This window comes from Corvus kubaryi, unplaced genomic scaffold, assembly GCF_017639235.1.
Source record: "Corvus kubaryi isolate FWS band 111438036 unplaced genomic scaffold, C.kubaryi_AGA036_p1.0 37353, whole genome shotgun sequence".
NCBI lineage: Eukaryota > Metazoa > Chordata > Aves > Passeriformes > Corvidae > Corvus > Corvus kubaryi.
In genome coordinates, this window is record NW_024581115.1 from 2,451,813 (window position 1) to 2,470,241 (window position 18,429).

General features: G+C 40.9%; 1 protein-coding gene across 1 annotated transcript in view; it reads left to right on the forward strand.

The window, feature by feature from the left end:
• The window catches only part of SPAG9 (sperm associated antigen 9), a 62,184-nt gene that overhangs the window by 767 nt on the left and 42,988 nt on the right, over positions 1-18,429 (forward strand). Inside the window, exons 2-4 of the mRNA XM_042032397.1 lie at positions 1-14; positions 6,158-6,278; positions 17,155-17,225. Coding sequence (XP_041888331.1) covers positions 1-14; positions 6,158-6,278; positions 17,155-17,225 — 206 coding nt within the window. The remainder of the gene's footprint in view (positions 15-6,157; positions 6,279-17,154; positions 17,226-18,429) is intronic.

Genomic DNA, 18,429 nt, shown 5'->3' on the forward strand with positions numbered 1-18,429 from the left:
AACAGGCCGAGGAGGTGAGCGCGGCGCCGGGCCGGGGCCGGGGCGGCTCCGCGGGGGCGGCCGCACCTTCCGCGCTGGGCCCGCCCGGGGCAGTGCGGGCGGCGCCGGGAGCCCCTGCCGGGGAGCGAGAACCGGGGCTGCCCCGTCCGGGCGCGGGGCCGGAGCCGCCGGTGACGAGTTGGGGTCGCGATGCGGCTCGGGAGGAGGATGAGGAGGGCGGGGAGTCCCTCCCGGTCCGTGCGGCTCGGCCGCAGCGGGACCCGTCCGTGCGGCTCCGTGTGCCCGCGATGCGCTGAGCCGCTCGTCCCGGAGGGATCCCCGGTAGCCGCTGCGGAGCGCTGCGCTGCCGGTAGGGCCGCGGGAGGGGAGCGGAGCAAACATGGAACCGTGCGCCGGCTGCGCTGTCGCGGCCCCGCGGGATGCTCCCCGCGGAAGGAGGCGGGCTGTCCATTTTTGCAAAAATAGTGACAACGCATTGCAAAAACCGTCAAATACACAGTGTCTAGGCTGAAGCTCTTCAGAGTTGGCACGTAAAGCTGCAGGCAGCAACAGGTGGTGTGGACTCTCCAGTGACATCGACTGTGACTTGGGATGTTAGGTGGTTTTATTTCAGTTTTTGTACCAAGAATAACTTCAACATAAATAAGCTTGCGGTGCATTATCTTCTGTGACATTATAAAGCAATACAATAGGAAGCAGCTGTGTAGGATAACTTCCTCCAGCTCATTGTCTTGTCAAACTCCTGAAGGAAATTGGATTGGCAGCATTATCTGTAATAGAACAAACCATCTTACAAGTCTATTTCCAGACTCCTTGTCCTGCGCTTATCTCTCTGGTTGTGCTTGCCTTCTAAATTTTCCAAAAATCAGAAGAACAACCACACTGAGGGTAAACACAATATTGACAGTGAAAGCTTAATTTAAAAACCATTAGCCCTGTACAAATATTTGTTTGTTTCTGTTATAAGTGAGTGCAAAATGTTGTCTGCAGGTTATTCCAGGACTCAGTTTCTTATGAAGTGCTGTGATATGAATGGTGTCCCCCCAACTCTTGGACTGATAGATTGTTCATCCTCCTTGTCAAACATGTGGTGGTTTTATGATGCCTTATGGACTCCAGTCAGGGGACTGGAGTTGCCACACTATTTCTGACACAAGCTGATGTAAAAGGCTCTTCTAGAAAATATGTTTTTATTGAGAGTAATAGGAAGAGACTGACAAATACTTTCTGAACTAATTAATGAGAAAATCTATCAGGCTTGAAGCACAAACAGCATTTGCCAGATTGAAAAAAGCAGGCCTTGGGCAGCAGGACAGAAACCATACCAATACGATGAAACAGAACATGGGGTTAATTGTGGTGTTGTGGCTCTTCAGGAGCTGTATGTGCCTGTATTGGTAGTGTCCTTCTCTGCCATCTCCATTTCTGTGTGTCATGATAAATTAACGTGAGAGGACAGGCTTTATGCAGTCAAAGAACCAGTGCTCATGCTGCAAGACAGCTGACTGATGCTTTCCAAAGTACAGTTAGACCAAAGACCTTATTTTCATGGTAAGCATAAAGGTCATTTTTGTGATGTGCTGAGGTCATTGTGCTGTACAGGTGTGGAAGTGTCAGGTACAGCCTCAGGAGAGGCATGTGTGTTAGTCAGGCATGGTTGTTGAATTATGTTTTTTGATGCTGAGATGACCTGATGGGTGCAGTATGGTTGAAATAAAAGGAGGGAACAGAAATGTAATACTATTTTCCTTGGGCAAAAAGTTGCTGGCTTAGCACATTTCTTTCATTGTGGAGTTTGGTTGTGTCATCCGGTGGCAAAAAGGAGAATTTTGAGCTGCTAAGTTCAATATTCATCATCTGTTCATAGAAATCACACAATGATTTGGGTTGGAAGGGACCTTAAAGTTCATGTCACTCCAATCCCTGCCATGGGCAGGGACACCTTCCACTAGACGAGGTTGCTCCAAGCCCTGTCCAACCTGCCCTTGAGCAGGGATGGGGCAGCCACAGCTTCTCTGGGCAATTAACACAGCTTCTTTTGCTTTCTGTTATAGGAAATCTTATTTGCAGCAGTATCTTAATGAATGTTAAATAGTTTACTCTTGGAGTAGGGGTCTCCTTACCCCATTTTTGTAATTTGCCTTCTTTATTTCCTGTGCTTAAAAAGTGTTACTAAAGAAACATCTTGAAAGTTGTTGCCTGTGGATTTCTGAAATAATGTTTTTTAAAAATCACCTTGACAGAAGTTCTGGGCCTACTTCTCACCCCTCTGGGTAACAGTCTTGATCTTTGCAGTTCTGCAAAGTCACGTGTCTGAGTTCTAATGTTTTAGGTTTTTTGATTCCTTTGCTGAAGGAACGGAGGAACCAGCTGCTCTGCTGTTCTGCTTCCAGTTCTTACCTTCCCACTTGGTGACTGTGAGGCAACAATTCATGCCCCAAAGAAGTGGGAGAGGAACCAGCATTTGTGCTTCTCCTATTTTATACCCTGGTAAGAGTTACTTCTGCAGCAATGTTCTGTTCCAGACCTGCACTTGTGGCTGGCAGGTGTTTTGTGTGCACTTGAAAACACGATAAAATCTACTCCTTTTAGCCATGCCAAATTAGGATATCTTTTAGCTTTTCTGCTGTTGGTGGGATTAAGCTGTTTTTGAAATCTTTTGCAACCATGAAAAAGGATTTACCACCAGTAAAATTGGTTTAAGTCATAGCATGAACTTGATGTCTGTTTTTTCTTCCCAGAGGTAACTTTCTTCCTTAGGATTGTATGTTGAGTAAACACTCTGCAGTAAGTGTTTAATTTTTCATTTGAGAGAACAAAGCTGAGATGCATTTTACAGAGGACTTTCATTCCATTTTGCAGCTATCAGGTTGTTTTCATTGTCATGTGCTCTGCTGTGCCCAAGTCCATCTGAGCTGGCTTTTTAGGTGATTTTTTTTTCTCCCTGCTTCAGGAAGAACTTGCCATTGGCTGGGAATCTGGCATTGTTGCAATACACATTGCTGAAGGACATGTCATTGAGTAATAAAGATTGCCAAGTGGGTGGGATCCTGACATCAGATATGCTCAGCATTGCACCTGGCTCCTGTGACAGGAAAACAAGTCCAGATATAAAGAGACAGAAGACGACATAAATATAGGAAGAAATATTTCATTTGGCTAATAATGTGCTACTGGGTGCTTCAATGGTTGTGTGCAGGACACAGGGTTCCAAGCGTGCTGGGCTGTTGTGTAGTCTGAGTTCATATTTATTGCAAAGATCTCTGCAAACTTTCAAGTAGGTTTAAAATTGATTACATAAAGATTTTTGAGTTTAGTTTGTCAGGGACTTTTTCACACTTTTTATATGAGGTCTTTAAGAACAGGTTGGACAAAGGTCTGAAATGACGCACTTGATCCTGCTGGGAGAAAAAGGGAAGGATTAAATGGGAGTTGCCAAACATGGCTGATGAAGGTATCACAGGTTGGGTTTCAGTAGCAGACACATGCAGGAGGAGCTATGCATCACATCCTGTGTTACACCTCATCATAGCCTACTCAAAATTAGGATCCACGCATCCAACACTGAGCATCAGAACCTGGAAACAAGATGACCTTTTAAGGATCATTCCAGCTGTATTTTCTGTAATCTTATATAATTTGGTCTGGTTGTTTTAAAAGATAGGCTGGTGTCCTTCAGCTTGCTCTTAAGAAAAAAAAAAAAAAGTAGCAAAAATCTCACTTCTCTTTAGAGTTGTAAGATACATCTTTGTTGCCCAAACAGGACATCACTTAAAATGAGGAAAACTAGATTTTTGTCTGAGTGTTTTGTATAACCAGTAGCTGGAGTTGAAATGAGAGGATGGCTATTGAGTGCCTAACATGGTCCTACATATCCTGCTTTATTTACATTAAACAGTACAGGAGATATGCAGTATTTGAGTGTATTGTCAATGTAGATGAAAAAAAAATCTTTTAATAAGGGTGCTCAGCCTGTCCTTGGCTGCTGTGGTGGTTTATCTGACTAGTTCTTCTGTCATACTTGTGCAGGCTTAGTCAAGATGTGGTGATCAATCTGCTGGGTCTGTGTCTATGATTATACTATCACCAGAAGGAAAAATGAAACCAAATAAAAATATTAAAAGTCCAAAGTTCTCAATCCCAAGATTTGATCAGGTATAGTTTACAGCAGGGGAGGGAAGAATACTCAGCTGTAATTACAGAAATGCTTTAAAGCATAGTAATGTAGATTTGAACTTCAACAAAATGAAGGTAAACTAGTGGAAGGTAACAAAACTGTTCAAGGCAAAACCAGTTTTACCACTTGCAGTTGAAGAACTTGAGAGGAAATACAAAATTATATCTATCTTTAGTTTCATGAGTAATGATGACATTAGTGGCTCTGAATGGCTGTTAGTTATTCATGAGTGTAATTGTCCCTGGCCTTTTGCAAGCTATGAGACATTTTTGGGAAATCATCAGAGAAACAACTAAACAAAGATGTTACAGTTTTATATTTATTCTTTCATGTTTTCCCATGTTTAATGTAACAAACTGTGTTGGTCTTTAGCCCCAGTGCCAAATTTGCATCAAACTTTGAAGCCCTTTTTGAAAAGGGAGTTTGCCAAGAATAGGCCAGACATGACTTGAATGTAAAGAGGGCAAAAGTCTTGAATCAGTTACTACAAAGAAGCCATGAAACAAGCTTAAACATTGAGGTTTTCAGCATTACATTGAGTAACTAATATTCCCAAACTTTGTGTGGAGGGGGTGGAAAGATTTCTGCACATCTGTGTTTGAAGAGGGATTTTTGATGGCAGCACCCAAAGCAGAGCTACCAGGGCTGTTTCTCAATTTTGTCATGGTTTAACTTCAAGCACAGTCATATGAACGCCGTGCCCAGTCCTGTGATAGCTGTGCAGAGCTTTTCTGAAAGGAACTCTTGTTACACTTCATAGATTTTGCTGCATTTCTACATCTGAAGTACTTTTTAGTCAGAACTTCTTCTGATGACCCTGCTAAACTGAAGCCCTTTTCATAAGGTTATGAATTTCTGCTTTTGTAAAAGCTCTAAAACGCACTGGCTAAAATGTAGTAGTAGTTTATTAACAGTTGATATGTGATCATTTGAAATATTTTTCCCACTAAATTCTCCTGACAATACATAGGAAAAAAATACTCCAGTCAGATGACTGTTTTCAAGTTGCTGCCTTCACTGTCTCTTTTCTTCCGTGTGGTCCTCAGGTGCCTTTGCCTCTTTAACTGTCTTGGGTGTTTGGGGTTTTTTCCTGCAGAGGTTTCTGGTCTGCTTTTTCTCCCTGTTCTGTGAGCCTTCTGCATAACTTGTGTTGGTGGCCTTGTCTTCTTGCAATGCAGAGCACAGAATACTGCATGACCTAAAACATCTCTGGCTATTAGAAGCATTCTTTGTGCCAGTAATACATGCTGAATTTCTTAATTTTTTTGGTAAGATAAATAGCAAAAAAAATGTGCTATTAAAGCTGCTATAATGGTGTGTTGGTAATTTTATGTTAGGGGATATAAACACTGATACATTCATCAGTGGACTCCATAATATGAGGAGTCACAAAGTTTGTAAACCAAGGTAACAGAAAGTGACAGTGATCAGCACAGAGCTTTCTGTGCAGTTGACAGATAGTAGATGGTTATTAAGGATTTGATGAAGACTATGAGAATTTATGGCAGAATTGGGTGGGAATGGAAAAGATATCATATAATTTTGGTTGGCACTACTGCTGGTGTGTCCCTGTTGCAGTGTCTGTACCTTTGTGACTTATGGGTGAAAATAACTTCACTGATGATCGTTCAAACTACGGATACCAAGACTCCCTGTGTTCATGTGCACTGATGGCAGTTGTTGTACATTAAGTTGGACAATAATGAAATAATTCATATTTATGTTAATCCCAGCAGGTTCTCTGGAGTAGCTGGCACTCAGTTGATAGTTATTACACAGTATAACCTAGGCTGGGTGCTTGACTGATGGACCAGGACTGAAATAGTTCTTTGTGTTTAAATCTATTTGTGGATCTATTCAGTTGTTTTGGAAACCACCTTGCACCTTCTTGGCTGTGAAGGGCTGCTGTGTTGCTTCCTACCTACTATAAAACCTGTAATTAGTTGTTTAGTCTAACTTGACTATTTTGTTGTTGTTTAGAAATTCATTGAATTTGAAGATTCTCAAGAACAAGAGAAAAAGGACTTACAGACCAGAGTGGAAGCATTAGAGTCACAAACTCGGCAACTTGAACTAAAAGCAAAAAACTATGCTGATCAAAGTAAGTAAGATATGGTGCACTCCCTGTAAGTGATATTAGTGCATTTTAAGTTTTGTTCTGTAAAGTGGTAATACATACATTAAATATCTGTGCCCTCTGATTCCTGTACTTGGACAGATAACTGGGTTTAACTCTTGTGCAAGTCTGTTTTCTTTAGAATTAAGGCAAACAAATCAGATACGAGCTTGTGACTTGTGATCTGATTCTTCTGGTATCCTGCTTGTATTGTTTGCCTTTTAGACTGTGCTGTTTTCACATTTAGCAACTTCAGGAGATGCTTAGATTACTTCCTTGTTAGTGATGATAAAATAAACTATTTTCTTTCTACTGAACAGTTGTCTGTGCTAAAATAAAGGTAATCTTTGGGTTTAGAAGCACAGCTGGGATGAGAAGAGCATTGATGGTGATTTTCATTAACTTTTATATAATTTTTGCTGAATTATTTATTTCTATGAGGCATTTAGTTTTTATAGAAAAAGAGTTTAGGAGGAACACTTCCCTTTTTAGAGATGTTCTGTGTAATTTAAAAAAAAAACAACTTACGGAAGCTTTGGAAAAAGACGAGAGTGATCAGTTGTCTTGAAACACTTGAAGCTACATATATTGTAGTGTAGACATTCTGCTGGACTGCTTCTTATCCAGCCAGAGTCATTGACTGAAACTCCATCATCAGTTTTTCTGCTTTTCTACTTGGAGCTTCTAAGCCACCTTCTGTTGATGTGAGACTGGTGTGTTTATCAGTTAATATATAGCTTTTATTGCTGGGCCCTGCAGGAATGTAAAGTGAGACTGTGACAAGGCTGAGATAAGATCAGTTTCTAAAAGCAGTGCCAGTCGTCAAGATAGCCCCTTTCCACTATTCTTTCTTCCTTTATTTCTGCTCAGCCACATTTCCTGCCCCTAACACAGCATGTTACAGCTCTTTTCCAGCTGCAGCTCTAACACTGTTGGTGTAAAGTTTAATTTTCAGTGGCATGACTGAGTCTATAGCAGGGTAGGAGTGTCTGAGAGTGTTAAGATGAATGTAGGTGGCATCTACGGCAGAATTTTACTTAAATTTGAACAGTTTAGAATGGTGTTGGCAAGTCTTAGAGGCATCACCTGCTTCATATCCACTGTTCAAATATTCCCAGATTCTGTACAGGCAGGGATGAAGGAACACTTCAAGCAATCTTTCCTAGCAAAGACCAGGGTGATTATTTCCTAGGATTGTCTCTTTGTAGATGAAGTCAGGCTAAAATGGATAATTGTGAAGCAGATAGTAGAGACTTGTACCAGAAACGCTGTGATTCTTGGGAATGGGGGTGGGTGTGTGTTTAAGAGCGGCACAAGAAGGGAAAAGAAAACATTGTAGCAGGAGTTAAGTGGCTGTTTTGGTAACAAAGACACTGTTTCCAGAAGGCCTGTGCTCTAAACCCACAGCCCAAACAACTCGTTCATGGGAGACCCTGGTCTCTGACAACAAGATTATGGATCAAGATTGCATTGTATCCTATAGGCCATGGCTTTATTCTGTTAATGCAATCCAAAGGACAAAGTGGTTGCACAAAAAGGAAAAATTCAGTTTGGATTTCTGGCAATATATGTGGCAGCATACCTGGAGTTTCTCTAATAGAAGTTACATTTACCGTGTGTTGATAGCAACATTTTATATTCCTCTCTGAGTCTGTTGGTGTGAAATTCTCTTTTTGCTTTGAAGCCTTCAAATATATGTATGATTTTAAAGTTTTAATTATATATTGTGTGTATGTGTATATATGATAATAATGAAAGTATTTGCCCAAGAAACTCAATTGTTCCAGTAGAAGCACTGAGGGGTGCTAGAACTACTTTTTTTGTAAGAAGTAATGTTGCTAAAAACAGTTATCGTAACTACGTAAAGCTCTGGTGATAGAACAATGGCTTTTAGACATTTCCAAAATCTATTTGTTGGAGAAAAAAGTCTTTTTATTGGAGAAAAATTTTCTGTGTTGGCAAAATTGTATCTTTGGAGGAACAATTGGGCTGGGTTGAACACAGAGTTTGCTTATGCTTGGGGTTGATAAGCTGTCTGGGACAACATGAAAGGCTGCTGGGAAGATTTGACATGCTGCTGATGCAGAGCAAGATCAAAGGGGACATAACCACATTTGCTGAACATCTAATGAATATTATGCAAGTGAACTGGTTTTTTTAGTGCTCTGTATTTCTAAGGTATGAAAACCATACAAGTGTCTATATTCTTGAAGCAGCTTAACCTTACTGCATTACCAGGCACCTGGCATGTTGTATGATCCCAATCACCGATGTGTCACTTTAATTCAGCTCCAAGTCTTTTAGCTATATTTCTTTTTCTCTTCTACTTCCTATAGTACTGCCTGTGCATCTAAATTAGGCTCTGGTATTGCCAACTGTGTTACCGCGTCGACATTGAAAACAGTGGCAGTGTTATCACTGGTAATGGGAGTTGCAAATGCCTGGCACAGAGCAAGTAAGCAAATAAAACCTGGCTTTGGAGTGCAGAGTCTGAGATCACAGCATCAGTTCATGACATGATTAATAGATTAGAATGAAAAACAGGTAAAACGTGGTTCCGTGTCGTACTTCAGCTGCAAGACTTCTTGCTTCTTGTGGCTGCCTGTGCTCTGTGGTTTTCCTCAAATAAGCAAAGCCTGTGAGAACAAGTTTTGTCCGTTAAAAAGTTTTGAATCATTCTCTTGAACACTGTCAGTGCTGAGCATTTAGTGAAGACTTGTCAGCTGGGGCATCTCTTAAGTTACATGGTTGAGTTCAGCTTGATTATATGTGCTTAAACCTGTGTGCCAGTAAAAATTGCTCAAGAAGTTATGGTTGTTATGCCCTGAATTGTAAGGGCTTGTTTGTGCAGTCTAAGTGATTGTCACACTAAATCAAAAGAAAAAAAGAGTATTTCTTAGCACTTAAATTGACCCTATGGAATTGCATCCATAGCCATGTATTCAACCAGTTAGGTTGGAATAAAGCTGCCGTTTGAAATTACAGAAGTGAAATCAGGAGGTTATTTTCTGTCAACCAGTTGCTAAGTTCCTGTGGTTCACTGACTTCTTTTCTCTGCATCAGAAGTGGAGACAGTTGCTGCCAGATGAGTGAACTACCTTGAAGTGCTCTGTTCTTTTTTAGGAGGAAGTGGAAAGAGGGGGAGATGACAGCATGACGCTGCTGGGAGGACTGTGAGCCTAGCTGATGATGAAATCCCAAGTGGTGGGAGCAGATGCACTGGAGTCACCACTCCTGCCTGATGTGTAGCATGCAGTCCTGGTAGTTGACGGGCTAAGTTGGGTAGTTGATGGGTGGTTGCCTAAGTCAAGTTTGCTGCCAAAAAATGGTGCAATATGTGGCGTCCGGGGGTAATTTCTTAAACTTTACAACTGCTTAAAGGAGAGCAGAGGTGTAAGGATCTGTGCCTTCTATTTGAGCACAGGAATGTGCAGCACTGGTGAAGCTCCTTGGCTTGTGATCCAGCTTTTCATCTTGTTTTGCATTGCTGCTCTTGGCTGTAGCTTTTTTGGGTTGCCCCTGTCCCTCGTGTGCTCTGGCTCTCAGCTGTATATGGACAGAGAAGGGGGGAAAGGCAGTGCCTGTGCTCTTGGGGTCTGTGCCATGTGGAAGGTCAAGCAAGTTAAATAACACAAAGGTCCTGGGGATTTGTTTAGGAATGATGTTGATACAGGCAGAGTTTTTAGAAGTTCTTGCTGTGGGTCTATAGTAAAGCTTTTACTGAGTGTCGGCAAACGTCTGTTTTTGGGTTTATGACTTATCTAGAATTCGTGTAATTTTTTTCTTCTTCTCAGCAGCAGAGGGCACCTGTGAACATGACAATGCCAGGTGTTCAATAAATAACATGCTTCTGTTCTGCAGTGGTGTGTATCTGAGGCCAATGCTAGTCTTTGATATAGCCTTAAACATTTCTTACAAGAGCTTGAAAATACCTGACTTCCGCATTATTTAAAGTCTTTGCTGTCGTGACACCCCTTAGTTCTACTTGTAATTTGTTTGCAGCATTAAAATGTTTGAAATGTCAACCTTGGACCTGGAAAATAGAGGGCTGTTAAAAACTTGTAACAGCAATACGCAGCTCGTTTGTCCAGCAGTGCTCTGTGAAGGCACATGATACTGGTGGGATAGTGCTCAGTCTCCAGTTACAGGAAGGGATAAGATCTTCTCAGAGCTCACGTGATGTTCCACTGAGTTTGGGGTGGGGGGGCCTACAGAGGTTTATTTTAGTTTGCTTACTTGCCTCTTTTTCTGGGAATGTCAGTTTTCTTTATGTATTTCAAGCTATAAGTTAATTAAATTTTTGGGAGTAAAAGATGACTGTAGTGTATTTTGACTTACTACAGGAATGGAACAGCTTTGGCATAAGCTTTCTGGAGGAATCATTCTTGGAGTAACTTATTTATTAGAGAATCTGAAAAACACAGTGTCTGCATGACTGAAGTGCTTTCTGATGGAGGTGGTAGGCTGTGGGAGTTGAAAGATTTGGCTCCTTTTCTGGATCTGCCTAGTGCTAAAGTACAACCAAGATAACAAACTGCATTTGACAAGGCAACAGATATATCCACATACCTCCGTTTATCAAACCTGAGTTTTGTGCTCAAGATAGATTATATTTGGGGAAAATGACATTTTTAAAAGAAACCCAACAAAACAAACAACCAAACCCCAAACAAGTATAATCCCAAGAAACAACTCTTGGGTTTTGGAGCTGTAAATGTTGTGACACAGCTGTTGGGATGATGGTATTTCCCCTGTCAGGTGACACTGAGCAGTTATTGCTTGCTGAAGGTTTTATTTGGGATATGAGACAAACGCTTTGGCAGCTGACCTAAAAACATTTGTTATGCTCAGAAGCTAAACAGAATTATTGCTTCCATTGGCTTCAAGAGAAAATGCAAGACCAGGTTTTGTTGTGAATGTTCTGCAGATGTTATCTGATATTTGATTTTCCTCTGAGCTCTCAGGACACCAGCATTGCTGTAATGTACACCCAGGCAGTCAGCCTCTCATGGATAATCTGAAGGCATCCAATATCTGAGATATCCCTGTACATGGGATATCATGCAGTTCATGTGGATCTGTAGTTTAAAAGGGAAACTCTGATGTGAAATTTCAGCTGTGAAGTTTAATAGAAACAGAAACTTCCCAGAAAATTGTTTTGAGATTTGATTTGTGTGTCTGCACAGATGGTGATGTGAATAACTAAACACCTCTGTCAGTAAATGCTGTTTCTAGGGATGGCTCAACTGGTGTTTGTCTCAAGGAATACAAGGAATCTTTTCAATAGATCCTGGAAAGAAGTTGAAAAGTTCAGGTTTGTTCAGTTTGGGGGTTTGGATTGTTCCTACTTCATTTTCACAGACTGACAACAGGAGAACTAATCTGATTTCCAGCAAAGGAGGAACAGAATGGCTTAAGTTCTTGTGTTTCTTGATTAGCAGATGTGGAACTGAACTGTTTGCCAGTGTGTTCTCAGTGTGGACGTTCCTCGTCTCTGATGATGTCCACCATCATCACAGGTTTGTTTAGCAGGCAGATTCCCCCTGCCCTTTGCTACACTGTGCCCCAGGTATCAGTCACTACACCTGGAAAATCCTTCTGTAAGGAGAATTGTGAGTATCAGGGTGTGCTGGAAAGGGAGGTTTTCCTCCTGACTGTGCATTTCCCAGTGCCTTTCCTGGCTGCCTGATGCTGTTCCCAAACACCTGCTGTCTGTGTGGTTTTGGGAGCCAGCAGCCCACTAGATGGAGCAGGGGGTACAGCTGGCTCCAGAGCCCTGCACCAAGCTGAGCTACAGGACTCAAGGCTAAAATAAAATGGAGCAGGAAATTAGAGCAGTGATTGGTCTGCTTTAAACTTGGCTATTAATATACCTGAGCAAAAGTGGTGAGAGTAGCTTGAAATCCACTGGTGTATAATTAAGTGCTCATGTGTGTTTTTAAATTAAGGGAGTATTGTAGTTTATGTGCTGGAGTTTGGTTGTTATACTGATTCTGTTGCTAAAAATATTGCAGTAAGTAAGAAAATGACTTTAAATGTCTCTTAGAATCTTGCATTCCTGAGTTTTCACTGGCTTTAAAAACAAATCCAGTCTGCTAAAGCTTCTGTGTCCACACTGACTTCATGTGGATTTTCTCAGACAGGGACTTGCTTCAATAGCCAAACATAAATGGAGCATCCCACTGTTTGCAAAGCAGTCAATCAAAAGTTTTCTTAGTGAAACGCTTCTTTGTGCAGAGACTGGGCAAGGAGTTGGGTTTTCGACTTGATTTTGTATAGAAGTTTCTTGTATATATTCTTGATTGAGTTTCAACCTATGTGAAGAATGTCCTGGCATGTGGTTGTCTTCATATTAAATGTTGTAGCAGAATGTTTAAAGAGGTGGGGTTTTTTTTGAGTTTTTTGTTGGGTTTTTGGTAACAAATTGCAGGGATTTTGTGTGCCTGAGACATAGTGCAAATTTGAACAGTCCAGAAGTGTCAGGGATAAGACCATTGCTGCTGCATATGTTGATATTTCCTATCAACAGAGCATTCTTGACAGCTAAATTATCTTCATAATTTCGAGTGCCCTACTTATTAAACTGAGATCTAGACCTGTAGTTCACAGTGTAAGAGCGACTTGAAGATGTTGGTCTTGCCAAGGGGTTGAATTTTTCACTTGTTTTACAAATCAGTTTTCTGTGCTGGTTTGATTTGCAGGTCTTACCACTTCCAGGTTAAATACTTGTTTGATAGCTCAGTCCTCTTTTCAGTCCATGAGTGATGTGTGTGCTCTTTGGCAACTACTTAGGAGGTCATAAGGTCCTTCTGGATCTGCATCTTAACTTTGGTGTGGGACCTGCATTAAAGAATGGAGCTGGATGAAAGCTGTCCAAGGAGAGTCTTCAGACAGTCCTGGTGCCAGGAAAGGCTCCTTAATGAGCTGGATCTTTGTCCTGGCTTGTGTAGGAGGAACTTTTAATTCCTCTTGAAGGCATCACACTGGTTGGATTTGCCATTCTAGCAGGTCTGTTTCTCTTTCTCCCCCTCAGGCTTATCAGGAGTTTGAGGCAGAGGACAACATACAGATGAAGGGTGTTCCAAACTTGGTAAAAGCCATCAGACTTGGGAGGTAAGCTCTGACTTTCAAACAGGCAGGGTGGGCAGCTTAGCTGCCTAATTCCTCATAATGCTGTCAGGAGACAGAAACTCCAGTTTCTCTAGTTTACTATTATATTAAATCTCCCATTTTTAGGCTTAATTGGTTTTCTTTGAGAGAACTTTGATCAAGATTGGTACCTCAGGTCATTAAAGGTGTTACAACATTGACAGTGCTGGAGAAGTTTGCAAGGAGGCCTTGGGTTTGAGTTGGTGGTGATGTTCCAGGGGGATACTTCCTCATCTGCCTAAAAGCACTAGAATATTTGCATTTTATGCTCATACTTACGATGCTTGAAGACCTTTATATTTTTTTCCACATAAGCTTCTAAGAGTGAGTAGTGCAACTTTTTTGTTGCATGTTATATTTAGCACATGTATTATCTTAAACAGTGTAATCTTGGAATGTGAGATCTTCCTTGATGTAACAAGGCTTTGTAATGGCTTTGTAAAGACACATTGCAACAGAGACAATGGATACTTTTGCTTTTAGGATGTATATTATCAAACTAATTTTATCATCCACCCATAAGAATTTGACATCTTAGTGGAAAAAAGTCTGAGACTGAAATATCAGAGGAACTTTTTGTATTGTTACCTAAGTCAAGCTGATAGGAACTATGTCTGGTTGGCACTTGGCAGGCCCAGCATGTGGCAGGCACTGCCAGCACACATCTCCATTCCTCTTGGGGTGTTATCAGGGCCAGACATCCACTCCTTTGTATGTTGGTGTATTAAAATGGAACTGGCAACAATTCAGTTTAAAATGTACTTCTGGGTGCCAGTGAAAGGCATTTTTCCCCTCTATTTAGTTTCCTGTTACTGCTGATAGGAATGTTCCTTTAATAGTGACTTAAGTTTCTCCACATTTTTGGGGCAAGAATCTGGTGGTCTTCCTCAAAATTCTTCTGACTCTGTGTTCAAGTCAGTGGTGATTTCTGATCCTCAGGGAATATCTGATCTCTTGCAGTGTTTAATTGAAAAACAAAGTGTATTCTGTTGGTTATTTTGGCAAGATCTTATCTTGATGGGAGGCATATTTTGGGTAGAATAGATTTCCAGTGCTGTGTCTCATTCTGCTGGTATTGGAAAAACCAGTTCTGAGGACTGTTACTGTGGTGTCTGTTGAGGGTATGTAACTTAGTGTACATCCTCTTCTGGCTGAAACTTCCAGCTCTAGGAAGGTAATGTGTTGCACAGCTGGAAATGACTTCCAGAAGAAAGTGCTTGATGTCAGTTATATCATCTTCTGGGCCCTTAATAGTTTTAACCTTTGTACCTAATGAAAACAGTGGTCAGATCTAATGGAGATATCCCCCTTGACTGTACAGCATCACTAGCTATGTACATTTGTCTTCAATGACTTGATTCAAGGAGCTATTTATTATAACTGGGACATTAAAATTTTAAAACATTTTAAAGCATTTCTTTCTTCACAGAGGGAGGAAGTGGTGTGCTCCTTTACGGCACCTCAAGGCCTGTGCAAGCGTGTGCTCTATCTGTAACAGTGGGAAATGCTTCTGTGGATTTCCTGGAGGCTGGTTATGGGCAGCTGCAAAGAAGGGTGTTGGTAACACCTGATGTGGTGTTAATCTTCATTAAATGCACTGTTGAGTACTTTCCCAGAATCCACTTGCAGAATTCATCCCTGGAGTTGGCTGCGCTGTCTAGACACGAGCTCACTGAATAGTGTTGGGTCCATCACCCTGGTTTGTGTGGGAGCTCCTGGCAAGGCCAAATTGAGCCGTGACTTCACCACCCAGCGTGAAGCAGCAGGGAGGCTCCTTGGACACTGTTGGTAGGAGAGGGAGATGGTTTCAGCAAACATGAGGCCCATCAGTTGTGCAGTTTGCACTTTCTGATTTCCTATTTTCCCAAAGCAAGTTTAGCACAGTGGAAAGGTTGCCAGGGTGATCCTCTGGGAGCTGTGGCACACAGCCTGGGCACAGTGTGCTCATGTGGCAGCTGCTGAGTGCTGGGCAGCTGTTTAACGTCTCATAACTCATGACTAGGATGTCAGGCAAAGATAGTGGATAAAAGATGGTCTGTCACATCATAACTTTGATAACTGTAAGTTCTGACTCTTGTTTCTGTAGTCTCTTACCAAAGGCTTCCATAAAACTACACTTCAAGTATACAAGGAGACTTAAAACAACTTGTGTCTCAAAACAACGAACTGAACTCTTCCATTCAGTGGTGTTCTACATCACATAAATATGTATTTTTTAGATGCACGCATTGTGCTGTAAAATACATTTTTCTATATGTTGTGTTACAGATACTTGTGCCTCACTTGCTGCTTTTTGATCCAAAGACCTTTTGTTCCGTTCTATATGAGGGCAGAAATGGAAGCATTCGATCTGGCAATGTTATAAATAATATTTGATGTAATATTTTGGTCAGATATTTATAGGTGGACTGCAAAAGGTTGTGTGAAGGAACTTAATATTCTTGTAAGAGCAAGATTAGATTGGGAGTTCAGAATGTTTACACAGATTTGAGTGAGTAGACAGTTATGTATTTTGGTTCCAGCATTTGACTCGGGCAAAGACTTTTTTTCCATTGAAACATACTTATGATAAAATACTGTGCCAAAATATAGATATATGGATGAAAAAGAAATGGTATATCAAGAACTAATTTTCAGAAGACCCAGTTGGCAACATGAAAATACACAGGTGGCAGAGAAGATCTTGGCATTTGTCTTCAGATAATGTGCGTCTGGCAATGACTCTCTGGAAACATGGAACTATAGATTTGAACTTTCCCAGGGGTATTTAAACATGGCAAGTAGAATAAGCTCAGTTACACAATTTGATACACATGCTTATGTCACATAAATATTGTGTTCAAAAATACCTGAATAAAAAGATGGAATTCACATCTAAGCAGCAAAAATGCTTTGTGTTTGAGTGACAGGATAAGTTGTGTGTAGATGGTTCAGAATGCTGTTAATTTTTCTGCAAATTAATTGCTTTGGGATATCACAGTTTGTTTCAGCTCAGTTTCATCTGAGCTGAAGCACAGCACAGATGAGCTGGGCTGCTTGGTTTGTTCCGTCTCTTTCTAATAAGAACTTGCTGTCTAAAGTTCTCCTAAATCTGCTAGGTGTATTTTTAATTTCTTAGAATACCTACAGAAGTACTTAGATGTTTTCTTCCTTTAAATCTATTGCCTTAATGCTCAGTGAAGCGTGAGTGAATGCCAGTGGAAACCCTAATTTCTGTACTGCATAGGGCTTGAACCTGTTTTAACAAATACCTTGGCTATGTTTGTCCTGGTGAAACACAGTCTGGAAACTGTGTGGATGTGTTTTAGGGAACTGATGCAGGACCTTAGCTGGAGCCCATAGCTTCATCTGGGATTGAGTGATGTGGTCTCTGCCTCTTGCTGTGGTTTCCATGTGAAACCATCTGGATTGGGGTGAGCAGTAAGCTGGCCTTGAACAGAAAAATCCCCTCTCACTGGCCTAGCAATCAGCAGGGGAAAATAGAACTTGGCTTTTTAGGGGAATGCAAATTGCAAGATTGTGCTGCTATTGATGGACTTAGGAAACTCAGTGATAAGAGCTTAAAAAACAAAACCACTGACATACTTTTTATCCTGCTTTGTGTTATTTACTACTAGGAATACTCTAATCTGCTTGCTTAGTCCCAGGCAAGTCAATCTCACTAGAACTCTGAATTTAGTTTTAATTCTTCTATTTTTTTTTCTTTTTCCAGTTAGCAGACTTGAGGAGCGTGAAGCAGAACTCAAGAAGGAATACAATGCACTTCATTCAAGACATACAGAGGTAGGTTGTTACACCAAGATGATTTTGGGGTATCTGTAAAAATGTGGATCTGTGGAAAACCTTGCATTGTGAGCAATTGGGAAAATTGTTGAATGTTTTGGTTTGTACACTGAATTGTAACCGGGCTTCATTTGGTGATGTAGTTTTCCTCATTCACATCTAAGTTTCTATTTCTCAATGCTTGATGACACATTTGTCATTTTTATAGCTTTGTCAGATATTGAGAAGTTTTAAAAAGGAATCTGTTCTTCCATATTTCAAAGGCAGTTCGTCAAAGCACACTAATAAGCTTCAAAGAAATAGAAATGAAATTACATTTTCATACTCTTTCCATCAATTTTCTGTGTTGGTTTTATTTGTACCATTGAAGGAACAAATACTTTCAAAACCTGGCCTACTGGGATTTGTGATTAAAAGAGTTCCCTGCCATACTTTATTGAATGCTATTGAAAATGGGATTTGCTGATGAAGATGGAACAAGTTTGAATTTGTTATTTTAAATAAATAAGAGCCACACTGCTTAGGTTAGGTCCAAAGCATAAAAACAGGACTTGCAGTGCTTTAGTTTTCAGTAGCAGGTTGTCTTTCCCATGCAGGGATGTTTTACTGCCTAAGTCATATACATATTTTAGTGAGGAAGTCACTAGGTGCTTTGAAGTATTCTGATTAATCTGGAGTCCCACTAGTGAGCACACTTCTTCTCCTTACTCTCCTTGCTTTGCCTGTGGAAGGTCAGAGAGCTGTTTTTAGATCCTTGCTACCTACCAAAGAGGGCAGTGCCATACTGACTGCTCCCAGTCCAAAAGACCCATGTGGGGAAAGGGGAAGCAGATGCAGATGTCACATTTGGTTATCCTAAATACTTTCAGTGATCTCAGGTGCTTTATACTGACAGCAGCTGAAAAGTGACTTGGAACCACAACCAGTCTGTAGCGCTCAAGTGTTGTGTGACCAGACTTCTGAAGCTTATAAAAATATCCATATATTTACTGAAATCATAGCATTTTTAAAATCACATTTGTTACTAGATAATTGCTTTAGAAGGGAACATCTGTTGAAAACTGGAAATCTAAGTAAAATGAGAAGTGACAAATCTTAATGCTGCCAGCTGAGGTTTGGCATCCTTTTGAACTGGAAGTACTTCCGTGTATTGGGTGCTTGCAGAGTTTTGGTTATTGTAATTAGAGCCTGTGGGATCTGTCAC